This window comes from Chlorocebus sabaeus, chromosome 6, assembly GCF_047675955.1.
Source record: "Chlorocebus sabaeus isolate Y175 chromosome 6, mChlSab1.0.hap1, whole genome shotgun sequence".
Classification (NCBI taxonomy): domain Eukaryota; kingdom Metazoa; phylum Chordata; class Mammalia; order Primates; family Cercopithecidae; genus Chlorocebus; species Chlorocebus sabaeus.
Genome location: NC_132909.1, coordinates 51,760,595 through 51,783,728, shown reverse-complemented (window position 1 = coordinate 51,783,728; position 23,134 = coordinate 51,760,595). Strand labels below are relative to the sequence as shown.

At 53.8% G+C, this 23,134-nt stretch overlaps 1 protein-coding gene across 2 annotated transcripts in view; it reads left to right on the top strand.

Moving 5' to 3' along the window:
- The window catches only part of CARM1 (coactivator associated arginine methyltransferase 1), a 49,937-nt gene that overhangs the window by 15,504 nt on the left and 11,299 nt on the right, over positions 1–23,134 (top strand). For both annotated transcript variants that reach the window (XM_037992396.2, XM_007995261.3), the window contains exons 2-5: positions 15,753–15,878; positions 19,061–19,167; positions 20,127–20,231; positions 22,881–22,991. In XM_037992396.2, the coding sequence (XP_037848324.1) occupies positions 15,753–15,878; positions 19,061–19,167; positions 20,127–20,231; positions 22,881–22,991 (449 nt within the window). The remainder of the gene's footprint in view (positions 1–15,752; positions 15,879–19,060; positions 19,168–20,126; positions 20,232–22,880; positions 22,992–23,134) is intronic.

The window sequence follows — 23,134 nt, the reverse complement described above, 5'->3', positions numbered from 1 at the left end:
CTGATTTCTTTGTGGCGTCGGTAGTGTCTGCCCCCTCGGCTGTGCCACATCTGGAATCACATCTGGTGAAGCAGCCTGCAGGTCCTGGGGCGGAAGGCGGCCTCCTAACCCAAACATACTGTTCTCTGAGCCTCGGTGGGGCCAGAAGGGCTCCTGGGCGCCCTGGGGCCTGGCAGAGGCCCTTCCTGCAGCTTTGTGGCCCAGGACATCCTGTTTCTCTGGCTGATGGTCAAAACCTTTCCTTATTCTTTATTTTTTTAATCTTTTACTTTTTGTAGAAATGGGGTCTCGCTTTGTCACCCAGTCTGGTCTCAAACTTGTGGTCCCAAGCCATCTCTCTGCCTCGGCCTCCCAAAGCACTGGGATTACAGGCATGTGCCAACATGCTCTGACTCACACTCTTTCAAGATGTGCACTAGGCAGGGACTTCAAGTGGGCCTCAGACCAGGGCAGCTTCTCCGTGACCCAACTGCAGTTTCCTCCACTGGAGGCTGCCTCTGCCCCAGCCTCTCTGGAGCGCCCGCTTGCACCCCCTCCTCTGGGTGAGGCCCTTTGATCCGCCTGAAGGCAGGCGGCAGCCCAGCTTGCTGCACTGAGCTCTCTGTCCTTGACAATGAAAGCCAGGGTGTGGAGGGTCCCAGTCGCTCTGGGAGATGATCCCCCTCAGCAACCTGGGGTTTTCTTGCTGCTCCATGACACGCCTCATTCAACCCTACCTTCCAGGCCACTGTGGGTGTCCTCTCTGCAAAGGGCTTCTCCTGCTGGCCTAGTCCCCATAGAGAGCTGCGGCCCAGCTCCTGCCAAGTGTCACAATGTGATGGACCCTTTTTAGCGCCAGGCAGCAGGCTCCATTGCCTCCTTGTAGTGGTGAGGCTCAGGGGTCAACTAGCCTGGCCTGGCATTGCCCAGGCCCAGAGCACAGGTGGAACCTGGTCCCCTGAGCCTGGCCCCCAGTACCTCCCGACTGGACTCTGTGGAGACTGGGATGGAGTTTGGCTGTCTTTGGACCAGCGTCTGGGTCCCTAGCTGAGCCACCTGGAGCCTGTCATCACTCTGTTCCTTGGTTTCCCCTCTTAAAAATAGGACTAAGGTCGACCTGGAGGGTGGTTTGAGCACTAACCAAGGCCTTGCATAGCCAACACCTAGGAGTGCTTCCTGGGGCTCCATAAATCACAGCTTCAAAGTCTTGGCCCACAGGAGAAGAAAGACTGGGTGAGCTGGCCCAGCAGACAGCGTGTGGAGCAAGGGGGACTGGTGCAGGCCGGTTTTGTGGCTTTGCACTGTGACCCCCCCAACCAACCCCGTGCTTTTCATAATTATCCGCTAAGCTCCTGCGCTTTCTGGGGCTGTGGAACCCCAGCTCACATCTGCTGTCTCTTTTGTAGTGCACAAAGCCCCGGCGGTGGCAGCTGATTAGCATGGATGCCGGAGACATTTGCATGTAATAGCTCCCAATGAAGGGGGTGCCCCTTGTCTTTTTCAGAAAAACCAAGCTCTTTCTTTGTCTTGGCCTTCTATTCCTAGGGTTGCCCTTCGCACACCCCGCAACTGAAGGGACTGTTGCCCGCAGGCCAGGACTACAGGGGGAAGCTGTCAGCCCCTGAAGGTGGAGCTTGGGGACCAGCCTTTAGAGGGAGCCCCCTACTGAGTGCCCCCCAGGCCTTTGACTCAAGAATCTCCACGGTGATTTATGAGGTTTGGGTGTCCTCAGTTCAGGGGGCTTTCTCCAGAGCCCACCTAGATGGGGCGCGCATTGAGTGCTCCATCTCCTGAGATCTGACCTGGCAGCCCAGGGCAGGGAGAAAGGGCAGCTGCCCCAAATAGTGCTTGGGGGCACCATGGAGGCCTTGGCCTACCTGAGATGCCAACAGGACACCCGTAGACACCTCTCTCCCCTAGGTGGCCGCCTCTTAACCCTGCCCACACGCCTCCCAGCGTGTTGTCACTGCGCAATTTCAGAATTTTTTTTTTTGAGACGGAGTCTCGCTCTGTCACCCAGGCTGGAGTGCAGTGGCACAATCTCGGCTTGGTGCAAGCTCCGCCTCCCCAGTTCAAGGGATTCTTCCACCTCAGCCTCCCGAGTAGCTGGGACTACAGGTGTGCGCCACCACGCCTGGCTAATATTTTTTTTGTATTTTTAGTAGAGACAGGGTTTCTCCATGTTGGCCAGGCTGGTCTCGAACTCCTGGCCTCAGATGTTCCCGAAGTGCAGGGATTACAGGTGTGAGCCACTGCACCCAGCCTAAAAATTAGTTTTGTGTGGTAGTACATACCTGTGGTCCCAGCTACTTTGTTTTATTTACGTATGTATACACATATATACACACATATATATACACATACATGCATATATACACACATACATGCATATATACACATGTGTACATATGCATACACACATACACATATATATACACACACACACACATATATATGTGTGTGTATTTTTTTCCCCTGGTATAGCTCTATTCTACCTGAAGTCCCAGCTGCTTAGGAGGCGGAGGTGGGTGGATTGCTTCTTGAGCACAGGAGGTCGAGGCTGCAGTGTGCTGTGACTGGGCGGGCCATTGCACTCCAGCCTGGGTGACAGAGGGAGACCAAAAATGAGGAGTGTTCCCAAGCAGTGTGTGAAGCTGATTCTCTGTCAGCCACGTGCCAGATGGGTTGGGTCCCAGGGTGGCCACCTGGGGGACAGGGCCAGACACCTGTTCTGGGCCTGACATGGCCTTGTGTCCAGAACTGTCTCCATGACTCCTTCTCTTGACCCTTTGCTTTGAACTGGAGCACTCTGGGGACACAGGGACTAAGACTGGTGTTTTGTGCCAATGCCACACTACTGTGTGCCCATGGGTCTTGGGCCAGGCATGGGTGGATTCGTCCTCATGGCTCCCCACTGAACCACATGTTATTTTATTTTTCTAGACGCTAAAGCTGAGGTGTCGGGAGGTGATGGTCCCTTACTTACAGGTGGCAGAGCTCAGGTTCAAACCTGAATCTTACTGCTCCTGGCTCGTTTGGGAAGCCTCCCTTACTGGAATGCAGGTCAGGGAGCCCCGCTGCCCTTGGGCTGACCGCCCCACCTCCATCACACCCACTGAGGGCTGCGGGGTGGGTGCAGGGCTTGCTCTGGGAGATTCCAAGCTGAGGAAAGCAGGGCTGTCCGCCAGCCTCCAGCTGGGTCACAGAAGAGGCTCAGGGCCTGTTCCCACTCCCCTCCCCCAGCCAGCAGCGTCCAAAAGGATGTTGCGGGGGTGGTTCCCCGTCCGGCCTGTCCACTCTAGGGAGGGGCCCAGACAACTTGCGTAGACGCCGGCGCTCCTGCCCCCAGCCTTCGCCATTACCTTTTGTCTGGCTATCTTTGATGTACAAGGGAGAAATTCAAACCACTCAGGAGGGTGTAACATGAAAAGTCAGTCTCTCCTTCCCTCCGCACTGCCCGTGACCTTTGGTTTTTCAGGCACATACAAGCGTGCATGTATAAATCTCTCCTCGAACCTACTGGGCTTCACGTTATACACGTTCACACAATGGCAGAGGAGGGTGCGGATTGAAAAGTATGACTTGCTTCCCAGAGGCAGCACTGAAGTCACTTTATTGTGTTTCCAGACAAGCCCCATGAATACAGAGTGCACAGCCGCCCCTCCCTCTGTCCCTTCCCCACCCATCTCTACACCTGTGGTGCATAGGTTTTACACCACTCTGTCTGTCCTTTACCTTGTGGCTTGGTCATTTAACACGTCAGTGTGTACAGATGGAAATCAATTTCTTTTAATTTCCCACATCTTCCTTTACTCATTCTTTCATTAATCCATGACTGTTTCAGTTTTCTGCTTTGGGCGCATTCAGATCTAGGTATATCTCTGCAAGTACAGCTTGTAGCATACATAAGGCCCTGCAAAGGGATTTCGGGGCCGGAAGTTTTTGATCAGTTGCTCAGACATAGCTCTGATGTGCTGGGGCAGTGCCCATTCAGAGCCATGGCTGCAGGGCTCCTGGACACCCAGCTCCAGTGCTGGAGCAGGGTTGGGATTCGCCCAGAGGCCAGGGTTGGGCCAGAGGAGCCCAGGGTGACCTCATGGTCCTCAGATACCCGGGGCTGGGCAGCACCGTGGAACAACTGCTCCAGAGCTTCTCTGAGGACGACATCGGAGGATCCGACTCAGGTTACGGCAGGAGAGGGAGGCCAGGCCGGGCTAGGGTTCTGGGGTTTGGGATTCCGGACGACATTGGAGGATCCGACTCAGGTTACGGCAGGAGAGGGAGGCCAGGCCGGGCTAGGGTTCTGGGGTTTGGGATTCTCTTCCGAGGCTGGCATTGATCTGTTGCCGATGATGGTAACAGCAGCTGCTCTTGTTTATGAAGTACTTAACACCTACCGCTCCCTCCATTACCTGGGAATCCTCACTGCAGGGAGGAGTTTTCATTCCTATTTTGTGCCTATTTTATTTTATTTTTTGAGGCAGAGTTTTGCTTTTGTTGTACAGGCTGGAGTGCTATGGCACAATCTCTGCTCACTGCAACCTCTGCCTTCTGGGTTCAAGCGATTCTCCTGCCTCAGCCTCCTGAGTAGCTACAGGTGCTCGCCACCATGCCCGGCTAATTGTTTTGTATTTTTAGTAGAGATGGGGTTTCACCGTGTTAGCCAGGCTGGTCTTGATCTCCTGACCTTGTGAGCTGCCTGACTTGGCCTCCCAAAGGGCTGGGATTACAGGCGTGAGCCACCGCGCCCGGCCATTGTGCCCATTTTATAGATGGGGTTCCTGAGGCCAGGGGTGAAGGCAGCTGCTAGTTCAGGGGATCCAAGCCCTGCGGGGCCCTGCTGCACGTGGGCTCTGACCTAGTGAAGTTCCAGGACGGTGCCCTGGGGCCGGGCTGCCAGGCCCTCCACATGGGTTATGTCACCTCACCCTTTTGGGATGTGTCAGGGTGGCCATTGGATAGATGAGGAAGCCGAGGTCAGGGCTGGAGAACAGAGGGTTCGGCCCTGAACCCAGCCCCTCCCTGATACACCCAAGTCCTCCTTGATGCCAAAGCCCATCCTTTATCCTTTCAGTCCCTCCCTGCTGGGTCATCTCTGCTGCCTCTTGGGCACATGGGCGCCAAGCCACACAGGACCAGGGGAAGCTTCTGGTGCCCACAGTGTGGAAACAAGGTCACCGCCGCCAGGGCAGTGGGGCCTGGCTCAGGTGTCGCCTCCTCCCCAGTCTGCCTGGATCTGAATTGGGCCCGGTCCGCGTGCGTCAGCTCCCGTGCTTTCCCTCCTTTCAGCACTTACTGCCAGTTTCTGTTGTCCGTCTCCTCACTGCCCTGCTGGGTGCTGTCTGCCTCCCACTGTGGACTCCCATCATGGGAGGGCCGGGGGTGGCTCTCTGGTTCACCGCCAGGTCCTCTGTGCCTGCGTGTGGTCCGGGCGGAGCAGGCTGAGCAAAGAGATGCCAGCCGAGTGGGCTTCGGAAAGCATGTTTTTTTCTGTGCCTGTGGGATGGGAGTTGGCCACGGGGCGGGGGGGTGTCTCCCTCTTTTTACCTAACTCTCCTCCTTTGATCGGGAATATTTTCCTCTGGAAGGTGAAGAGCCCATGTCATCTTTAGCAGCAGGAGGCGATTTAATAAAAGATGTACCATTTGGACGACGGCTTCTACAGCCACCAGCTACTCCCCCGCCCCAGGTCCACTGAGATAAATAGCTTTAATTATGCCTCCATTTGGTGGCTACAGTTGTGTTCCCCCTGGAGATGCAAGAGCTTGAAATGTGGCCTTTCTCCCCCCAGCTGGTGCTGCTGCTTTTCTTCTTGCCCTCCACCTCCTTGTGTTTTCTCTCTCTCTCTTTTTTTTTTTCTTAAAATAGGGTCTCACTCTATTGCCCAGGCTGGAGTACAGTGGCACAATCTCAGCTCACTGCAGCTTTGACCTCCCAGGCTCAAGGGATTTTCCTTCCGCAGCTTCTCACATGGTTGGGACTACAGGTGCACACCACCATGCTCAGCTCATTTTTTTATTATTATTTGTAGGAGATGGGGTCTCACTGTGTTGCCCAGGCTGATCTCAAACTCCTGGGCTCAAGTGATCCTCCCGCCTCGGCTTTCCAAAGTGTTAGGATTACAGGCATGAGCCACCGTTCCCAGCCGGCCTCCTTGTTCTCTGTCTGCCAAAGAATGTGGCCCTGATGTCACAATGGCATGGGAGGTTCTCTTTTTTTTTCTTTTTGAGAGAGTCTTGCTCTGTCACCCAGGCTGGAGTGCAGTGGCATGATTTCTGCTCACTGCAACCTCCGCCTCCCAGGTTCAGATTATTCTCCTGCCTCAGCCTCCCAAGTAGCTGGGATTACAGGCGCCTACCACCACTCCTGGCTGATTTTTGTATTTTTGGTACAGATGAGGTTTCACCATGTTGGCCGGACTAGTCTCAAACTCCTAGCCTCAAGCGATCCACGTGGCTTGGCCTCCCAAAGTGCTGGGATTACAGGTGCAAACCACTGTGCCCAGCCTAGGGATGGGAAGTTCTAAGGGACTCCAGGTCCCCCTGACCCAGGTCTAACGAGCCTCAGGGGCCCAAGGATCCCCTGCTTGTTCCATTGCTTTCTGGAAGCAAGGGGGAGGGGCAGGAGGTGAATAGACAGTGCTGCTGTGTGGCCACCTGATGCTAAACCTCTCTGCATGGTGAATCCACTTCCCCAGTCAAGGCCGTGCTCACGGTGAGGGCAGGCTAGCATTCTGACCTAGACACCTGGACCCCTGCACCCACTGCCCCCTGTGCTTAGGGAAGAGGCTGGGCCTCCCCTACCCCTATCCCGGGGAGGGCATTCTGGTTGGTACCCATGAGTGCCCCTTGTGTGCTAGGTACTGTGTGGGTCATGCCCAGAGCCCTGCATCTGCGCTTTGTGGGGCTGTCAGGTAGGCATTAAATAAGGAGCTGCCAGGCAATGAGGGCCTGTCTGGAAAATGCTGGAGGACCTCTAGGAGGAGGTGACAGGGAAGCAGGGGAAGGCGGGAGGGTGATCTCTAAGGATCATCAGAGGCCAGAGAGAACCTCTGCCCATGATCTTGACTGGGAGGGAGTGTTGAAGGCCAGCAAGGTTTGGCTGGAGTGACCCAGGGGGCAGCAGTGAGACTGCGGACACTGGTAGAGGGCTGGTTCCAGAAGGTGCTGGGGAACCATGGGGCGGTGTGAGGCAAGAGCACAGCAGGCGGGTTGTGTTAGACACTGTGCGGCTTGAAGGGTGGACTGGGAGATGACTGAGGCATGGTACGTCCCCCGGTACCATTTGCTCAGTGAGACCTTTGAGTGACGTCTCCCTGTTCTTCCAAGACCCTCCTGCATGCTGGGTGGGACCCAGGGCTGCCGTGGAGCTGCTGCTGCCCCGCCCACCATTCTCTAGTGCATTTTGTTTAAGTCTGGGGCTAGGGAGTCGCTGTACCTTAGAGTCCCCAGATTGTGCTGCCCTGGGAGGCCAATAAGGAGGGGATGTGCAGGGTGCTGACTCTAAGGCAGGTGGGGAACAGCAGCTGCTCCCCCAAGAGCTGCCCTCTTCCTCACCTCCATTGCCTCCTACCTGGCCAGCCATAGCCCTTGGCTCCTGCCTCATCCTGTGTGGCGGTGGGTCTCTCCCCACCCTGCGCAAGGTCCCTCCCAGTGCTGTCCAGAGCTGAGCCACCAATCCATTGGGGCCTCTTGCAGTCCCTCCACAGTGCCCCTACCCACATCAACCCACCTTGCACGGGGGTCTGTCCCAGCAACATCCCAGGGCTCACTGCACACTGTCTTTGCCACCCCTGTTTCCCTGTCTTCCCTGTGCTCTTCCCCTCACTGGCAGATCTGTCCCCAGTCTCCTTCCCAGGCTGGGTCAGGTGCCACCTACAGAGTCCACCACCTGGGGATCCCTGTCAGTCTGCCACTCGGCTGTCCTCACCGCCTCTAGGATGGGGAGCGTGTCTCCATTGCCCACTGCCTGGTGAGCAAATAAGGAAGTGGGTGGCGAGGACGCTGAGGATCCAGCCTCTGCTCTGCACTTGTAATCCTGCTGGGTTTTGCAAATAAAGCTTTATGGGCACACAGCCATGCTCATTTGTTTACATATTGTCTGCTGCAAGGCAGAATAGAATCATTGTAGCAGAGATCAGATTCCCCAGGAAGCACACAATATTTACTGTCTGGTCCTTTACACAGAAAGTCAGCCAAACCCTGCTCTAGGAAGCGCAGAGATGTCGGCTGGTGCATTGGTGAGGAATGGGGATGCCAGTGCCAGTCACCTCGGCCACTCTTGCTGTGTGACCTTGAGCAAGATACTTAACCTCTCTGAGCAAATAAGGGCATAGTGAGAGTAGATACTCCCAGGGGTGATGAGAAGAGGAAACGGGTTAGACATAAGGCACTGGAACAGAGCCTGGCCCTTAGAGTGTTGTCACTCTTACATCATGTGACATCCCAGCCTCCGCAGGGTGTGGGCAGGCCTGGCTCATGGCAACTGGGGGTTTGTGACCTGGATTCACATGGTGGGGGGCTGCTTCCTGGGGAGCAAGAAAGGCTGCCTCAAAGATGGGGCAGTTTTTCTACCCCCTTCCCTGCAATTCCAGCCCCTCCTCCCTTGGCCCCACAGCTTCATCAGGGCCGAGTAAGCGTGGCAGGCCAGCGAGTAGCTGCAGGGTGGGTCCAGGGGTGGCCGAAGCATAACACTCAGTCCAGGTTCGTGTTCTTCACGTTCCCCATTGGAGACTCCACCAGAAGATCCCAGTCCCGTTCCTTTTACTGCAGGGTAAAAAAATCCTAGCTCTGGGCCAGGCACAGTGGCTCACACCTGTGATCTCGGCACTTTGGGAGGACGAGGTGGGCGAATCACCTGAGATCAGGAGTTCAAGATCAGCCTGGTCAACATGGTGAAACCCTGTCTCTACTAAAAATACAAAAATTAGCCGGGTGTGGTGGTGCACGCCTGTAATCCCAGCTACTCGGGAGGCTGAGGCAGGAGAATCACTGGAACCTGAGAGATGGACGTTGTGGCGAGCTGAGATTGTGCCATTGCACTCCAGCCTGGGCGACAGAGTGAGACGTCTTCTCAAAAAAAAAAACAAACACATACCCCAGCTGTGGCCTAGCCTCAATTGGCCTGAAGTCACCACAGCCTCCTGGCTCCAGAGTCTGCTTTTTGGTCACCCTTGCCTGCTAGCCCTGCAGCCTGTCCCCTACCTCTCCTGGCCACGTGCACACAGTCCCCAATGTGCGCCGGCTGATGCGGCAACAGTGGTGCTTTTTGGATTAGTCTCTAGAGGCCAACACAGAGGGCCTTTCTGAATCCTGGGGTCCTGCCCCCTTCCGCGGTTCCCATACTGCTCCTCCCCAGCAGAATGGCTGCTTTGGGAGGTGGTTACTGGCCTTGAGAGGATGCCACAGTGAGTTTCCCATGGGCAGGGCTGCATCTGTGGTGGGCACTGAATCGCCACTGCTGGATCCAGACGCCTGTGCGTCCCGGGCCCCAAGGCTCCCTCCTGCCCTCCTCCTGGGGTGCGGTTCACGAGCCAGGAGACAGGCTGTGCATTCTCTGCCTGCTCACAGGTGACCCTGGGCCAGGTGTGCAATGGCCCACTGGGCCCATTGTAGCAGAGGGAGGGGAGAGGAAGGGAGAAAGTGGGAACGGCATGTGCAGAGGCCTGGGGCCTGGCCCATGTAGGGACTAGAGGGCTGAGTATGTCTGTGAGGGGGGGGGGCCAAGGCGGGGACAGCCATGAGGAATGATGGGCACAGAGCTCAGAAGCTCAGGTGTCTCCCCAACAAAGGGAGGAACATGGTCTAGCTTGTTGTTTTTCTTTTTTCTTTTTTTTTTTTTTGGTTTGTCAGTATTTCCCAGGTGTCTTCTGTATGCCAGAGACTAACCTGGGGATAGAGCTGTGACTTTGAGAAGCTGCTGGCTCCGTGGGCTTCAGCAGCTGCTGCTGTGATGAAGCGATCCACTTGCCCTCAGCCCCGGCATCTTTGGCCCAAGCCCAGCCCCAGCCCTGGCTGGGCACAGCCAGGCTTTACTTGGCCACAGGTCCTGTAGTTGCCTGCCCGGCGCCAGGTCAGAGAGGGGCGCCTCAGGCAACTGGTTGGGTTGCTAGGCTGCTTGGTAAACAGGCCTCCCTGTGCCCACTTGCTGTCGCCCAGGCATGGCCAACAGATCGACAGTATCTCCTGCCCCAGGACGGTTATGAACGTGGGCACCTTGCCAAGGTTGGATGTGCCTTCCTGGGACCCACTTACAGCTGGGAGCACAGGGTTTTGCCATGTTGGACAGGCGTGTCTCAAACTCCTGGGTTCAAGTGATCTGCCCACCTCCCAAAGTGCTGGAATTATAGGCGTGAGCTACCACACTGGCCCATTTTTCTTTGTCTATTGAAGCAAAATCACACCTGTAATCCCAACACTTTGGAGGCCAAGGTGGGAGGATCACATGAATCCCAGGAGTTTCAGACCAGCCTGGGCAACATAGTAAGAACCTCATCTCTACAAAAAAATAAACAAAATTAGTCAGGGGTGGTGACATGCGCGTGAAGTTCCAGCTACCCGGGGGGCTGAGGTGGGAGGATGACTTGAGCCTGGGAGGTCAAGAGCTGTTATTTTATAACATGAAATCAACTCTTTTACAATGTTGCATAACAATCGCCTCTGTCTACTCCCAAAATATTGTCATCACCCCAAAAGGAGACCCCACATCCGTTAAGCAGTTGCTCCCCATTCCTGCCTTCTCCTAGCTCTCAGCCACCAGCACCGTGCCTTCTGTGAATATTTCATACAAATAGAATCATTTGTGTCTGGCTTCTTTCGGTGTGATGTTTCTGATATTCATTCATGTTGTAGCATGGCTCAGTGCTTCCTTTATTTTTATGGCTGAATAATGTTTCATTTTATAATAAACCGTGTTTTATCTGTTTGTCAGTTTATGGGCATTTGGGTTGTATTTCTATCTTTTGTCTGTCGTGAATAAGTACTGCTATGAATGCTTGCATACGAGTATCTGTTGGTTTTGTTTTGTTTTGTTTTGTTTTGCTTTTGTTTTTGTTTTGAGACGGAGTCCCGCTCTGTCGCCCAGGGTGGAGTGCAGTGGCACGATCTCGGCTCACTACAAGCTCCGCCTCCCGGGTTCACGCCATTCTCCTGCCTCAACCTTCCTAGTAGCTGGGACTACAGGCGCCTGCCACCACCCCTGGCTAATTTTTTTAATTTTTAGTAGAGACGGGGTTTCACCGTGTTAGCCAGGATAGTCTTGATCTCCTGACCTCGTGATCCGCCCGCCTCGGCGTCCCAAAGTGCTGGGATTACAGGCATGAGCCACCGTGCCTGGCCTTTTTTTTTTTTTTTTGAAACGGAGTCTTTGCTCTGTTGCCCAAGCTAAAGTGCAGTGGTGCTATCTCAGCTCACTGCAACCTCCACCTCCCTGATTCAAGCAATTCTGCCTGCCTCAGCCTCCTGAGTAGCCAGGACTACAGGCACGCGCCATCACGTCTGGCTAATTTTTGTGTTTTCAGTAGAGATGGCGTTTCTCCATGTTGGCCATGCTGGTCTTGAGCTCCTGACCTCAGGTGATCTGCCTGCCTCTGCCTTCCAAAGTGCTGGGATTACAAGCATGAGCCACTGCGCTTGGCCAGCTGTTTGTTTGTTTGTTTGTTTTGAGATGAAGTCTTGCTCTGTCACCCAAGCTGGAGTGCAGTGGTGCAATCTCAGCTCACTGCCGGCTCCGCCTCCTGGGTTCACGCCATTCTCCTGCCTCAGTCTCCCCAGCAACTGGGACTACAGGCACACGCCTCCACGCCCGGCTAATTTTTTTGTATTTTTAGTAGAGATCCATTTTTCACCATGTTAGCCAGGATGGTCTCGATCTCCTGACCTCGTAAACTGCCCGCCTAGGCTTCCCAAAGTGCTGGGATTACAGGCGTGAGCCACCGCGCCTGGCATTTGTTTTTGCTTTTTTAAAGAGATGGAGTCTTGCTATGTTGCCCAGGCCGGAGTGCAGTGGCTGTTCACAGGCAGAATCATAGCTCACTGCAGCCTTGAGCTCCCAGGCTCAAGCAATCCTTCCATCTCAGCCTCCTGTGTAGCTGGGATCTCAGGCATGCACCACCATGCCCAGCTAATTTTATTTTTTTTTGTAGATATGGGGTCTTGCTATGTTGCCCAGGCTGAGGTTGAACTCCTGGCCTCAAGTTATCCTCCCATCTTGGCCTCCCAAAGTGCTGGGATTACAGGCATGAGCCTGTGCCCAGCCCTGGCTATCTCTTTGTTGTTGAGTTTAAAAAGTTCTTGGCCCAGCCCAGTGGTTCATGCCTGTAATCCCAGCAGTTTGAGATGCCGAGGCAGACAGATCACATGAGGCTAGGACTTTGAGACCAGCCTGGCCAACACGACAAAACCCCATCTCTACCAAAAATACAAAAATTAGTGGGTGTGATGATGCATGTCTGTAATCCCAGCTACTCAGGAGGCTGAGGCACAAGAGTCGCTTGAACCCAGCTACTCAGGAGGCGGAGGTTGCAGTGAGCCAAGATAGTGCTGCTGCACTCCAGCCTGGGTAACAGATCAAGAATCTGTCTCAAAAATATATTTAAGCCAGGCACAGTGGCTCACCGCTGTAATCCCAGCACCTTGGGATGCTGAGGCAGACAGATCACTTGAGCTCAGGAGCTCGAGACCAGCCTGACCGTACAAAAATAAGCTGGATGTGGTGGCGCACACCTGTAGTTCCCCCACTACTCGGGAGGCTGAAGCAGGAGAATCCCTAGAATCTGGGAGGCAGAGGTCACAGCAAGCCAAGATTGTGCCACTGCACTCCAGGCTGGGCAATGGAGTGAGACTCCATCTCAAAAAATAAAAACATAATAAAATGAGATAAAAAATAATTGTTGTGGCTGGGCACGGTGGCTCAAGCCTGTAATCCCAGCACTTTGGGAGGCCGAGACGGGCGGATCACGAGGTCAGGAGATCGAGACCATTTCAGGATCTCAGCTCACTGCAAGCTCTGCCTCCCGGGTTTACGCCATTCTCCTGCCTCAGCCTCCCGAGTAGCTGGGACTACAGGCACCCGCCACCTCGCCCGGCTAGTTTTTTTTTTGTATTTTTTTAGTGGAGACGGGGTTTCACCGTGTTAGCCAGGATGGTCTCAATCTCGTGATCCGCCTGCCTTGACCTCCCAAAGTGCTGGGATTACAGGCATGAGCCACCGTGCCCAGCCAATTTTATTTTATTTTATTATTTTTTTGTATTTTTAGTAGAGACAGGATTTCACCGTGTTAGCCAGGATGATCTCAATCTCCTGACCTCGTGATCCACCCACCTTGGCCTCCCAAAGTGCTGGGATTACAGGTGTGAGCCACCGTGCCCAACCTTTTTTTTTTTTTTTTTTTTTGAGACAGGGTCTTTTTCTTGTCACCCAGTCCAGAGTGCAGTGTTGCCATCTCCGCTTGCTGCAGTGTCAACTTCCTGGGCTCAGGTGATTCTCCCACCTCAGCCTCCCAAGTAGTTGGGACTACAGGCACACGCCACTACACCTGACTTAATATTTATATATTTTTGGTAGAGACGGGATTTCACCATGTTGCCCAGGCTGGTCTTAAACTCCTGGGTTCTAGTGATCTGCCCGCCTCCCACAATACTGGGATTACAGGTGTTAGCCACCAGGCCTGACCCTAAAAGAGTTTTTTTATATATTCTGGACACTAAATACTTAGCAATAGATGATTTGCAAATAGTTCTCCTAAGAGTTTTCTAGTTTTAGCTCTTTTGTTTAGGTCATTGCTCCATTTGAGTTCTGTTTTATTTGTATATGGTGTGAGGTAGGAGTTTAACTTCATTCTTTTCTCTGTGATTATCCAGTTTTCTTAGCAGTGTTTATTGAAGGCACTATTCTTTCCCCATTGAATGTTCTTGGAATCTTTGTCAAAAATCAATTGAGGATAAGTGTAAGGGTTTATTTCTGGACTCTGATTCTGTTCCATTGATCTGTGTGTCTCCATTCTTTTGCCAGTACCACTACACTGTTTACATTACTGTACCTTCATAGTAAAATTTGAAATTGAGACATGGGAATCCTCCAGCTTCATTCTTTTTCAGGATTGTTTTGGCTATTCAGGGTGATTGGGAACACTTTTACCACATTTGCACTCACGTTGTTGTTGTTGTGATGGGCTATTGAAAAGCAAGCTGCTGATGTCATGGGAATTTGCCATAAATCCTTCCACATTTGTTTTCTAAGAACAAAGGCATTTCTCTACAAAACCACAATGCCATTGTCACATCCAAGTAACTTAAAATTATGGCATATGTATTCCACACTCACATTTTCCTAGTTGTCTTTTTTTTTTTTTTTTTTTTTTTTTAAAGTAGGATCTCACTTCTGTTGCCTAGACTAGATAGAGTGCAGTGGCACCATCATAGCTCACTGCAGCCTCAACCTCCTGGGCTCAAGCAATCCTCCCACCTCAGCCTCCCAAGTAGCTGGGACCACAGGTGGGGGCTACTCTGTCCAGCTCCCCAGTTGTCCTTTATTTATTTTTTTGAGACAGGGTCTTGCTCTGTCACCCAGGCTGGAATGCAGTGGCACAGTCATGGCTCACTGCAGCCTCAACCTCCCAGGCTCAAGTGATCCTTCCATCTCGGCCTCCTGAGTCCCTAAGACAACAGGCACACGCCACCACGCTTGCCTAATTTTAAAATTTTTTTGTAGAGACAGGGTCTTGCTATGCTGCCCAGTCTGATCTCCAACTCATGGGTTCAAGTGATCCTCCTGCCTTGGCCTCCCAAAGTGCTGGGATTAGAGGTGTGGGTCCGGTCTCCCCAGTTGTCCTTTATAACTTTTTAAAACATTTTTCATGCGGCTTCAGCCCAGGGTCCCACTTTGCATCGCATTGGGCACTCCCCCCTTTCTTGTCTCCTGTACTCTGGAATAGCTCCCACCGTTTTGGTCTTTCCTGACACTGGCCTGTTGGAGGAGACCAGCCTGGTTGTCCTGTAGCCTGCCCAACAACCTGTCGTTTTCTGTTGTCCCTTGAAGATGGGACTAGGTCAAACATTTTTGCCAAGAATACTACAGATGAGGCATCTGTCCCACTGTAGTATGGCAGGCGGGGGCACAGTGCCTGATTGGGCCGGCCCGTTCCTGGCATCGCTCAGTTTCACCATTTGGCTGGAGTGGAGTGGCCACAGGTTTGTGGAATGAATGACTAGTAACAGCTATCATGATGGGTACAGGGAGACAGTGTCGTAATTCACTAGACAACTGCCCTGCCATGAGCCCCATCTGACGGTGAGAACCCGAGGCCCAGAGAGGCTGAGGGACCTGCCTGTGTCACAGTGAACAAACGGCATGGGTGGGGTGTGAACCCGGCAGTCTGGCTACACTGGCCCCATGCAGTCACTGCACTGCACCCATCCAAGAACAGAAGGGCTCAGCCGAGTGGAGCAGAGGCAGCTCCAGCTCTGAGGCCCTGTGGGTTGGCACCGTGCCTGGTGGCTCTGTCTGCCCACCTCAGCCTTCACCGTCTCCCTGTCTCAGCCCTGGTCATCCTGAGGACACAGACTGTATCGCTGCTGTCTGATCAGCCGCTCCCTTGTCCTCAGTGCGGGCTGGGCAGGCGGCGCACGCGGCAGTGCTGCCGGGGTGGTTTTGTGGCACTCTGGAAGAATCTGGGGGCACCAACGGGAGGCAGCAGGAGGGCGTCAGGGACCCGGGCTCAAAAGAAGGCAGCCGACAGGGCTGTACTGCTCACGCCAGCCTATCTTCTCTCATAGATGAAGATGTGTGTGTCTTTAAGTGCTCGGTGTCCCGAGAGACAGAGTGTAGCCGCGTGGGCAAGCAGTCCTTCATCATCACCCTGGGCTGCAACAGCGTCCTCATCCAGTTCGCCACACCCAACGGTATGTGCCCCTGCTTCCACTCCAGTGACACCAGCCCAGAGCGCCCAGAGCCCTGGTGGGCAGGGGCATGGAGCCTGGCTAAGGAGCGGCCCATGCATCCTTGACAATGCTCCGCTGCCCTCCAAACCGCATTCCCACACGCAGATGTGTCCAGAGGACCGTCCACTGCCTGGGGAAACGCTGGATCCCAGACCCTCCCTCACCAGCTCCTTCGTGTCTTTTGGGGCTTGGCTTTTATGTCCCCACCTCCAAGAAGCCCATCCTGACCACCTGGGCCCAGTCTTTCTGGCAGTGGCCAGCCCTGGGCCAGCTGTGACTGGAGTTTAGGGGATGGAGTGAGACGAGGTCGTAGGGGCAGGAAGAGTTTGCTCATGGCACAGAGAAGCCACCAGAGGGGCCTAACCGGACCCACCTTGGGGACACAGGGAGACACAAGATTCCTGACTAGGGGTGGGAGAACCCCAGGTAGATGCAGCTGGAGTAGCAGTGGAGGTGTCGAGGATGCCCAGGGCTGGAGACGGTCTGAAGGTCCCGCCTCAGGCTTGATTTACCAGAGAGGTGAAGTGAGCCCAGTGATTGACACGGGCTGGTGCAGGGACAGCTGGAGGTGGGGAGGCTGCCTACCCGTAGCCACTGCCAGCCTCCGCCTTGTCTCAAGGAGGCTGTGCAATGACCCAGATGTACCTCGGGCAGTCTGAGCCCTCAGGGCCACCTGTGTGAAGCTGCCACGCCTGGCTAATTTTTTGTAGAGATGGGTTTTCACTGTGTTGCCCAGGCTGGTCTCAAACTCCTGGCTTCAAGTGAGCCGCCCGCCTCAGCCTCCCAAAGTGCTGGGATTACAAATGTGAGCCACTGCACCCGGCCTTTTTTTTTTTTTTTTTTTGGAGAAAGAGTGTCACTCTGTGCCCAAGCTGAAGTGCCCGGGTTCAAGCAATTCTCATGCCTCAGCCTCCCGAGTAGCTGGAACTACATGTGTGTGCCACCACGCCTGGCTAATTTTTGTATTTTTACTATAGCAGACATAGAGTTTTTCTTTCTTTTTTTTTTTTGAGATGGAGTCTTGCTCTGTCACCCAGGCTGGAGTGCAGTGGCACGATCTCGGCTCACTGCAAGCTACGCCTCCCAGGTTCATGCCATTCTCCTGCTTCAGCCTCCAGAGTAGCTGGGACTACAGGTGCCCGCCACCACGCCCGGCTAATTTGTTGTATTTTTAATAGAGACAGGGCTTCACCGTGTTAGCCAGGATGATCTTGATCTCCTGGCCTCGTGATCCGCCCGCCTCGGCCTCCCAAAGTGCTGGGATTACAGGCGTGAGCCTCCGCGCCCAGCTGACATGGAGTCTTTCCATGTTGCCCAGGCTGGTCTCAAACTCCTGACCTCAAGTGGTCCACCCGCCTCAGCCTCCCAAAGTGCTGGGATTAGAGGTGTGAGCCACCACACCCAGCCATTTCCATTCTTAAGACTTTGTATTTTAATATTTTTTATTTCAGTTCTGTCAGTTTTTAAAAGTTGTGCTAAAATCTACATAACAAAATTTGGTCATTTTAACCCTTTTAAAGTGTGTAGTTTAGTAGCAAGCAGCACATTCACATTGTTGGGCAACTGTCACTAATACCCATCTCCAGAACTTGCTCGTCCCAAACTGTGTCTTTTACTTTTTTTTGAGATGGAGTCTCGCCCTGTCGCCCAGGCTGGAGTGCAGTGGCGTGATCTTGGCTCACTGTAACCACCGTCTTCCAGGTTCAAGCGATTCTCCTGCCTCAGCCCCCTGAGTAGCTGGGATTACAGGCACATGCCACTGTACCTGGCTAGTTTTTTATATTTTTACTAGAGACGGGGGCGTTTCACCATGTTGACCAGGCTGGTCTTGAACTCCTGACCTCAGGTAATCCGCCTGCCTCGGCCTCCCAAAGTGCTAGGATTACATGTGTGAGCAACCATGCCCGGCCGTGTCTTTTAATTTTTAAAGAGATTGTCTTTTAAATATTGTTTTGTTTTTTATTTGATATAATTTAGTGGCTATCATTCTATGTTAATAAATGTAGCTTTTGTTTTAGTTTAGTTTAGTTTAGTTTAGTTTTGAGACAGAGTCCCACTCCATTGCTGAGGCTGGAGTGCAGTGGCGTAATCTTGGCTCACTGCAACCTCCACCTCCCATGTTCAAGCGATTCTCCCACCTCAGCCTACTGAGTAGCTGGGTTTACAGGCACCCGCCACCACCCCTGGCTAACTTCTGTATTTTTAGTAGAGACAGGGTTTCACCATGTTGGCCAGGCTGGTCTCGAACTCCTGACCTCAAGTGATCCACTCGCCTCAGCCTCCCAAAGTGCTAGGATTACAGGCATGAGCCACCATGCCTGGCTCATTATTTCTTGTAGAGACAGGGTCTTGCTATATTGCCCAGGTTGGCCTCTTAAACTCCTTGGCTCAAGTAGTCCACCCGCCTCAGCCTCCCGATGTTCTGGGATTACAGTTGAGAACCACTGTGCCCAGCCAAATAGATAGAGCCTGTTTTAAAGGGCCACATACCATTGCATCTCGGGGAAGGGTAGTGATTGGTGATTCTCTGCCTTGCTTTCCTTTTCTATTTCTTGTTTTTGTTTTTGTTTTTTTAATGTGGCAGGGTCTTGTTATGTTGCCCAGGCTGGTCTCAAAACCCTGACAACTTACCTGCCCACCTCAGCCTCCCAAAGTGCTGGGATTACAGGCGTGAGCCACTGCGCCTGGCCTCTGCTGTGCTTCTCTGTGCCCCTGGGGTTTGTCTAGTCCCCTTTTACTGGACATTGCAGTGTCTGCTGCCCCCACACAGATGCTGCCCTGAGCTTCTGGGTGGACTTGGGCTTATGTGCCAGAGCTTCGACTCCCAGGCCAGTGGGCGTGTGCTTGAGAGAGCTTCACCCAGCTGCCCTTTGGTGAGGAATCCCCAGGCCCACTCCCACCAGACACCAGCCCCACGTGCAGGATACCTGTCTTCTTCTCATGTCAGTCACCAGGGTGCAGGCATGGCTGCCCTTCATCTTTTCTTTAAACTTGGAAAATTGTTTTTCGGGGAAGAGAAATCACCAGCCCCATATGTTCAAGGGAGAAACGTCAGGACATGTGGCCATCCAGAACCTTCCCTCCCAGATGGCCATATGCCAGGTTGCTGACCGCCCCCCAGTGACTTGGCTTCCCTGTTCCAGATTTCTGTTCCTTCTACAACATCCTGAAAACCTGCCGGGGCCACACCCTGGAGCGGTCCGTGTTCAGCGAGCGGACGGAGGAGTCTTCTGCTGTGCAATACTTCCAGGTGGGTTACACTTGCCCTCAGCCAGGCCGCCTCCCCCCGGCAGCCCCCCTGCCACCCGCCCGCAGGAGGCCACGCAGCACAGGGAAGGCCCACCCAAGTTCCCATCCTGGCTCTGTCCCTTACTGGCCATGTAGCCTTGGGCAGGTTTCCTCCGCTGGCTGGGCCTCAGTTTCCTCATCTGTGAAGCGGAGATGCAGGTGCCTGCCTGAGAGGGTTGCTGGAAGGATCTGAGCACAGGTGGAGCTCAGGGCCACAGGCGTTGTGAATAACGGTAGAGCAGTTGCAATGCCCTGAGCGCTCCCTGCATGCCAGGCCCTGGTCTAAGCGCTGTCACGTGCACAGAAGCACTTGGACCCTCCCAACAACGCTAGGAGGTAAGTGCTATTATTGTCCCCATTTTACAGATGAGAAAACTGAGGCTCAGAGAGGTTAAGTGACTTGCTCCAAGTCACACAGCTATTATGCAACAGAGCCGAGATGGGAAGCCAGGTCTGCCTGATGCCAAAGCCTGTGCCCCTGCCCAGGTGCCACGCTGCCTCCCGATCGCCCGTTGTCTTACAGAGAGACACCACACCTCACCTGCCTGGCGCTCTGAGTTCTAGGGCTCTGTTCGATCCGCTTCTCTTCTCCTTTGGGGCCCTCAAGATGGGGCAGGTGGCCCCCGATGCCAGAAGCCTGCCTGTGGCAAATATTGAGTTCCCCTGGGTGGCTTCCAGGTCCAGGCAGCATCCAGCTGTTGCCGTCGGCTGCAGTGATAGTGGCGGTGTCCTCCTGGGGGCTGCCCTCCGGCTTCCTGCTCCCTCTCCTGGAGCTGCTAGTGGGGCCCAGGCAGAGGGTGCACGGCCTCCTGAGGGAGGTTTGTGCCTAAGATGGCCCCTTGCTCTATCACAGGGCTGGCCAGGGCCTTGACTGCCTCGTGCCACCATGTGCCCCGTGCCATTGGTGTGTCTCTGTTCCAGTTTTATGGCTACCTGTCCCAGCAGCAGAACATGATGCAGGACTACGTGCGGACAGGCACCTACCAGCGCGCCATCCTGCAAAACCACACGGACTTCAAGGACAAGGTGAGCGGCCCGTGCATGTGCCCACCTCTCTGCTTCTGCCTTTTTTTTTTTTTTTTTTTTTCTTTGCTCATTGATTTTATCTTCAAAAATCTCAGATTAGAAATGCATTTATCCCAGCTACTGTGGAGGCTGAGGCAGGAGGATCGCTTCAGACCAGGAGTTTGAGGCTTCAGTAAGCTATGATTGCACCACTGCACTCCAGCCTGGGCCACAGCGAGACTCTTGTCTCTTAAAAAAAACACAAAAAAAAGAAAAACAAATGCATTTAATATATAAACTCAACACAGCATGTACGTTATAGACTTGAGAGGCCTCTATCAGTTCTCTCCGAGACAGCTGCTGCCCCTCAGTATGAGGTCTCTTCTTCCAGATTTTTTCCTATGCAGACATCAGCGTATATTTTACAATTATTTTATTGAGCTGGGCAGAGTAGCTCACACCTCTCTGTGATCCTAGCACTTTGGGAGGCCAAGGCAGGAGGATCATTTGAGCCCGGGAGGTTGAAACTGCAGTGAGCTGTGATTGGGGCACTGCTCTCCAGGCTAAGCCCCAGCGTGAGACCCTTCCTCAAGAACAAAATTAATAAATAAGCTTTTTAGTATCACCAAATAACGTGCACTCATGATTAAAGAGAGAGAGCAGAGCAGAGCGTCTGTATTCAAAAGTAGAAATCAGCCAGGCACAGTGGCTCACGCCTGTAATCCCAGCACTTTGGGAGGCTGAGGCAGATGGATCACTTGAGGTTAGCAGTTTGAGACCACCCTGGGCAACATGGCAAAAGCCCATCTCTACTAAAATAGAATACAAAAATTAGCTGGGCGTGGTGACAGGCGCCTGTAATCCCAGCTACTCAGGAGGCTGAGGAAGGAGAATCGCTTGAACCTGGGAGGCAGAGGTTGCAATGAACTGAGATTGTGCCACTGCACTCCAGCCTGGGCAAGAGAGCAAGACTCTGTCTCAAAAAAAAAAAAAAAAAAAAAGGTAGAAATGTAGTCCCTTCTCATCCCATTTGCCAGAGTTTTTAATTTTTTTTTTTTTTTTTTTTGAGATGGAGTCTTGCTGTGTTGCCCAGGCTGAAGTGCAGTGGTATAATTTTGGCTCACTGCAATCTCTGCCTCCCAGGTTCAAGCAATTCTCCTGCCTCAGCCACCTGAGTAGCTGGGACTACAGGCGCCTACCACCATGCCCAGCTAATTTTTGTGTTTTTGGTAGAGACGGGGTTTCACCATGGTGGCCAGGATGGTCTCAATCCCTTGACCTCGTGATCCGCCCACTTCAGTCTCCCAAAATGCTTGGATTACAGGCATGAGCCACCACACCCGGCTTACTCAGTTTTCGTTTTCTCTTTCTGTTTTTTGGGGTTTTTTTGAGACAGATTATCACTCTGTCCCCCAGGCTGTAGTGCAGTGGCACAATCTCAGCTCACTGTAGCCTCCGCCTCCTGGGTTTAAGCAGTTCTTGTGCCTCAGCCACCCAAGTAGCTGGGATTACAGTCATATGCCACCATGCCTGGCTGATTTTTGTATTTTTAGTTGAGATGGGGTTCTGCCATGTTGCCCAGGCTGGTCTCAAACTTCCGGCCTCAAGCAGTTCATCCACCTCAGCCTCCCAAAGTGCTGAGATTACGGGCGTGAGCCGCCGCATCCGGCCTGTTTTCTCTTTTGAATCTAATGGGAGCCTGTTTTTTTCCTCCGAGTATTTTGGGGATCTCTCCACGTGGATCTTCCTCATCCAGCATCTGGGTCATGCCCCCCTAGCATCGCTTACCATCCCAGAGGATGGCAGGCCCTGGGCCCCAGGGAGGGGTTGTCCTGACACAGGAGGAGTGTCGGCCCCGGCTGGGTCATCCCGAGCCTCCTCCTGGCCGCTGAGGTCTGGGAAGGGCATCCTCTATTGGTGAAGTCCCTTCCCGCTCCCTGAGGATGGAGATTCATTTTCTGATTCATCTGGAGCTCTGAGCGGTACCCTGAGGCCTTCCCACCTGACGCCAGCTTCCCTTGCAGGCACTCACCGTGCCCAGAACATTTGTCCTTCAAAAGCTCATGCCTGTCACCACCAGGAATGTCTGCCCTTGGTCTGCTCGTGTGGAAGCAATCCCACAAATCCAGAACAGGTGGTGTGTTCTCCCAGACCCTGGCCTGGACTCTGCCATGAGTGACCATCACAGGAGCCAGTAGCCCTGCGGGGAACCCAGCTGGCCCCGGGGCTTGGGCGGCTCACCTACCCCAGCCAAGACAGGCTGCTTCTCCAGGCACCACGAGTCAGCACGGAACTGGGAGACGTTGCCGCCGACGCCTCGGGCCCGTTCCTCCGTGCTGAAACTGCAGAGGTCCTGGAAAAATGCTCTTCAACTGGCAGTGCGCTTCTAGGGGAGGCCCATGCCTCTCGCCCCAGACGATCCGGAGGCCTGCAGGCCCCAGGGTTGGGGCCGAACGGGAGCTTCCCCAGGGCTTCTCCCAGAGGACTGGCCCATGGCTCATCTTGAGTTCTCGCTTCATTTTGACCAAGAGTCCATAAAGGGCAAACACTGAGAGTGAAGACAGACCCAGGTGTTGACGCCTCATAACTTGCACATCCCTTATGATCACTGTCACCTCCCGATCACCATCACCTCCTGTGTCTCGCTCTCACCTCCCACTCCTCCCTTAGATCGTTCTTGACGTTGGCTGTGGCTCTGGGATCCTGTCGTTTTTTGCCGCCCAAGCTGGAGCACGGAAAATCTACGCGGTGGAGGCCAGCACCATGGCCCAGCACGCCGAGGTCAGTGGCCCGCTGGTGCCCACCCAGCCTCATCCTTACCCATGAGTGCCATGCTGGCCCCAGCCTAGAGAAGCCTGGGAACCCCCGCGGGGCTGGGGACGTTACTTCTGTGCTTTGATCTCTTTGTTGTCCCCAAAACGGTC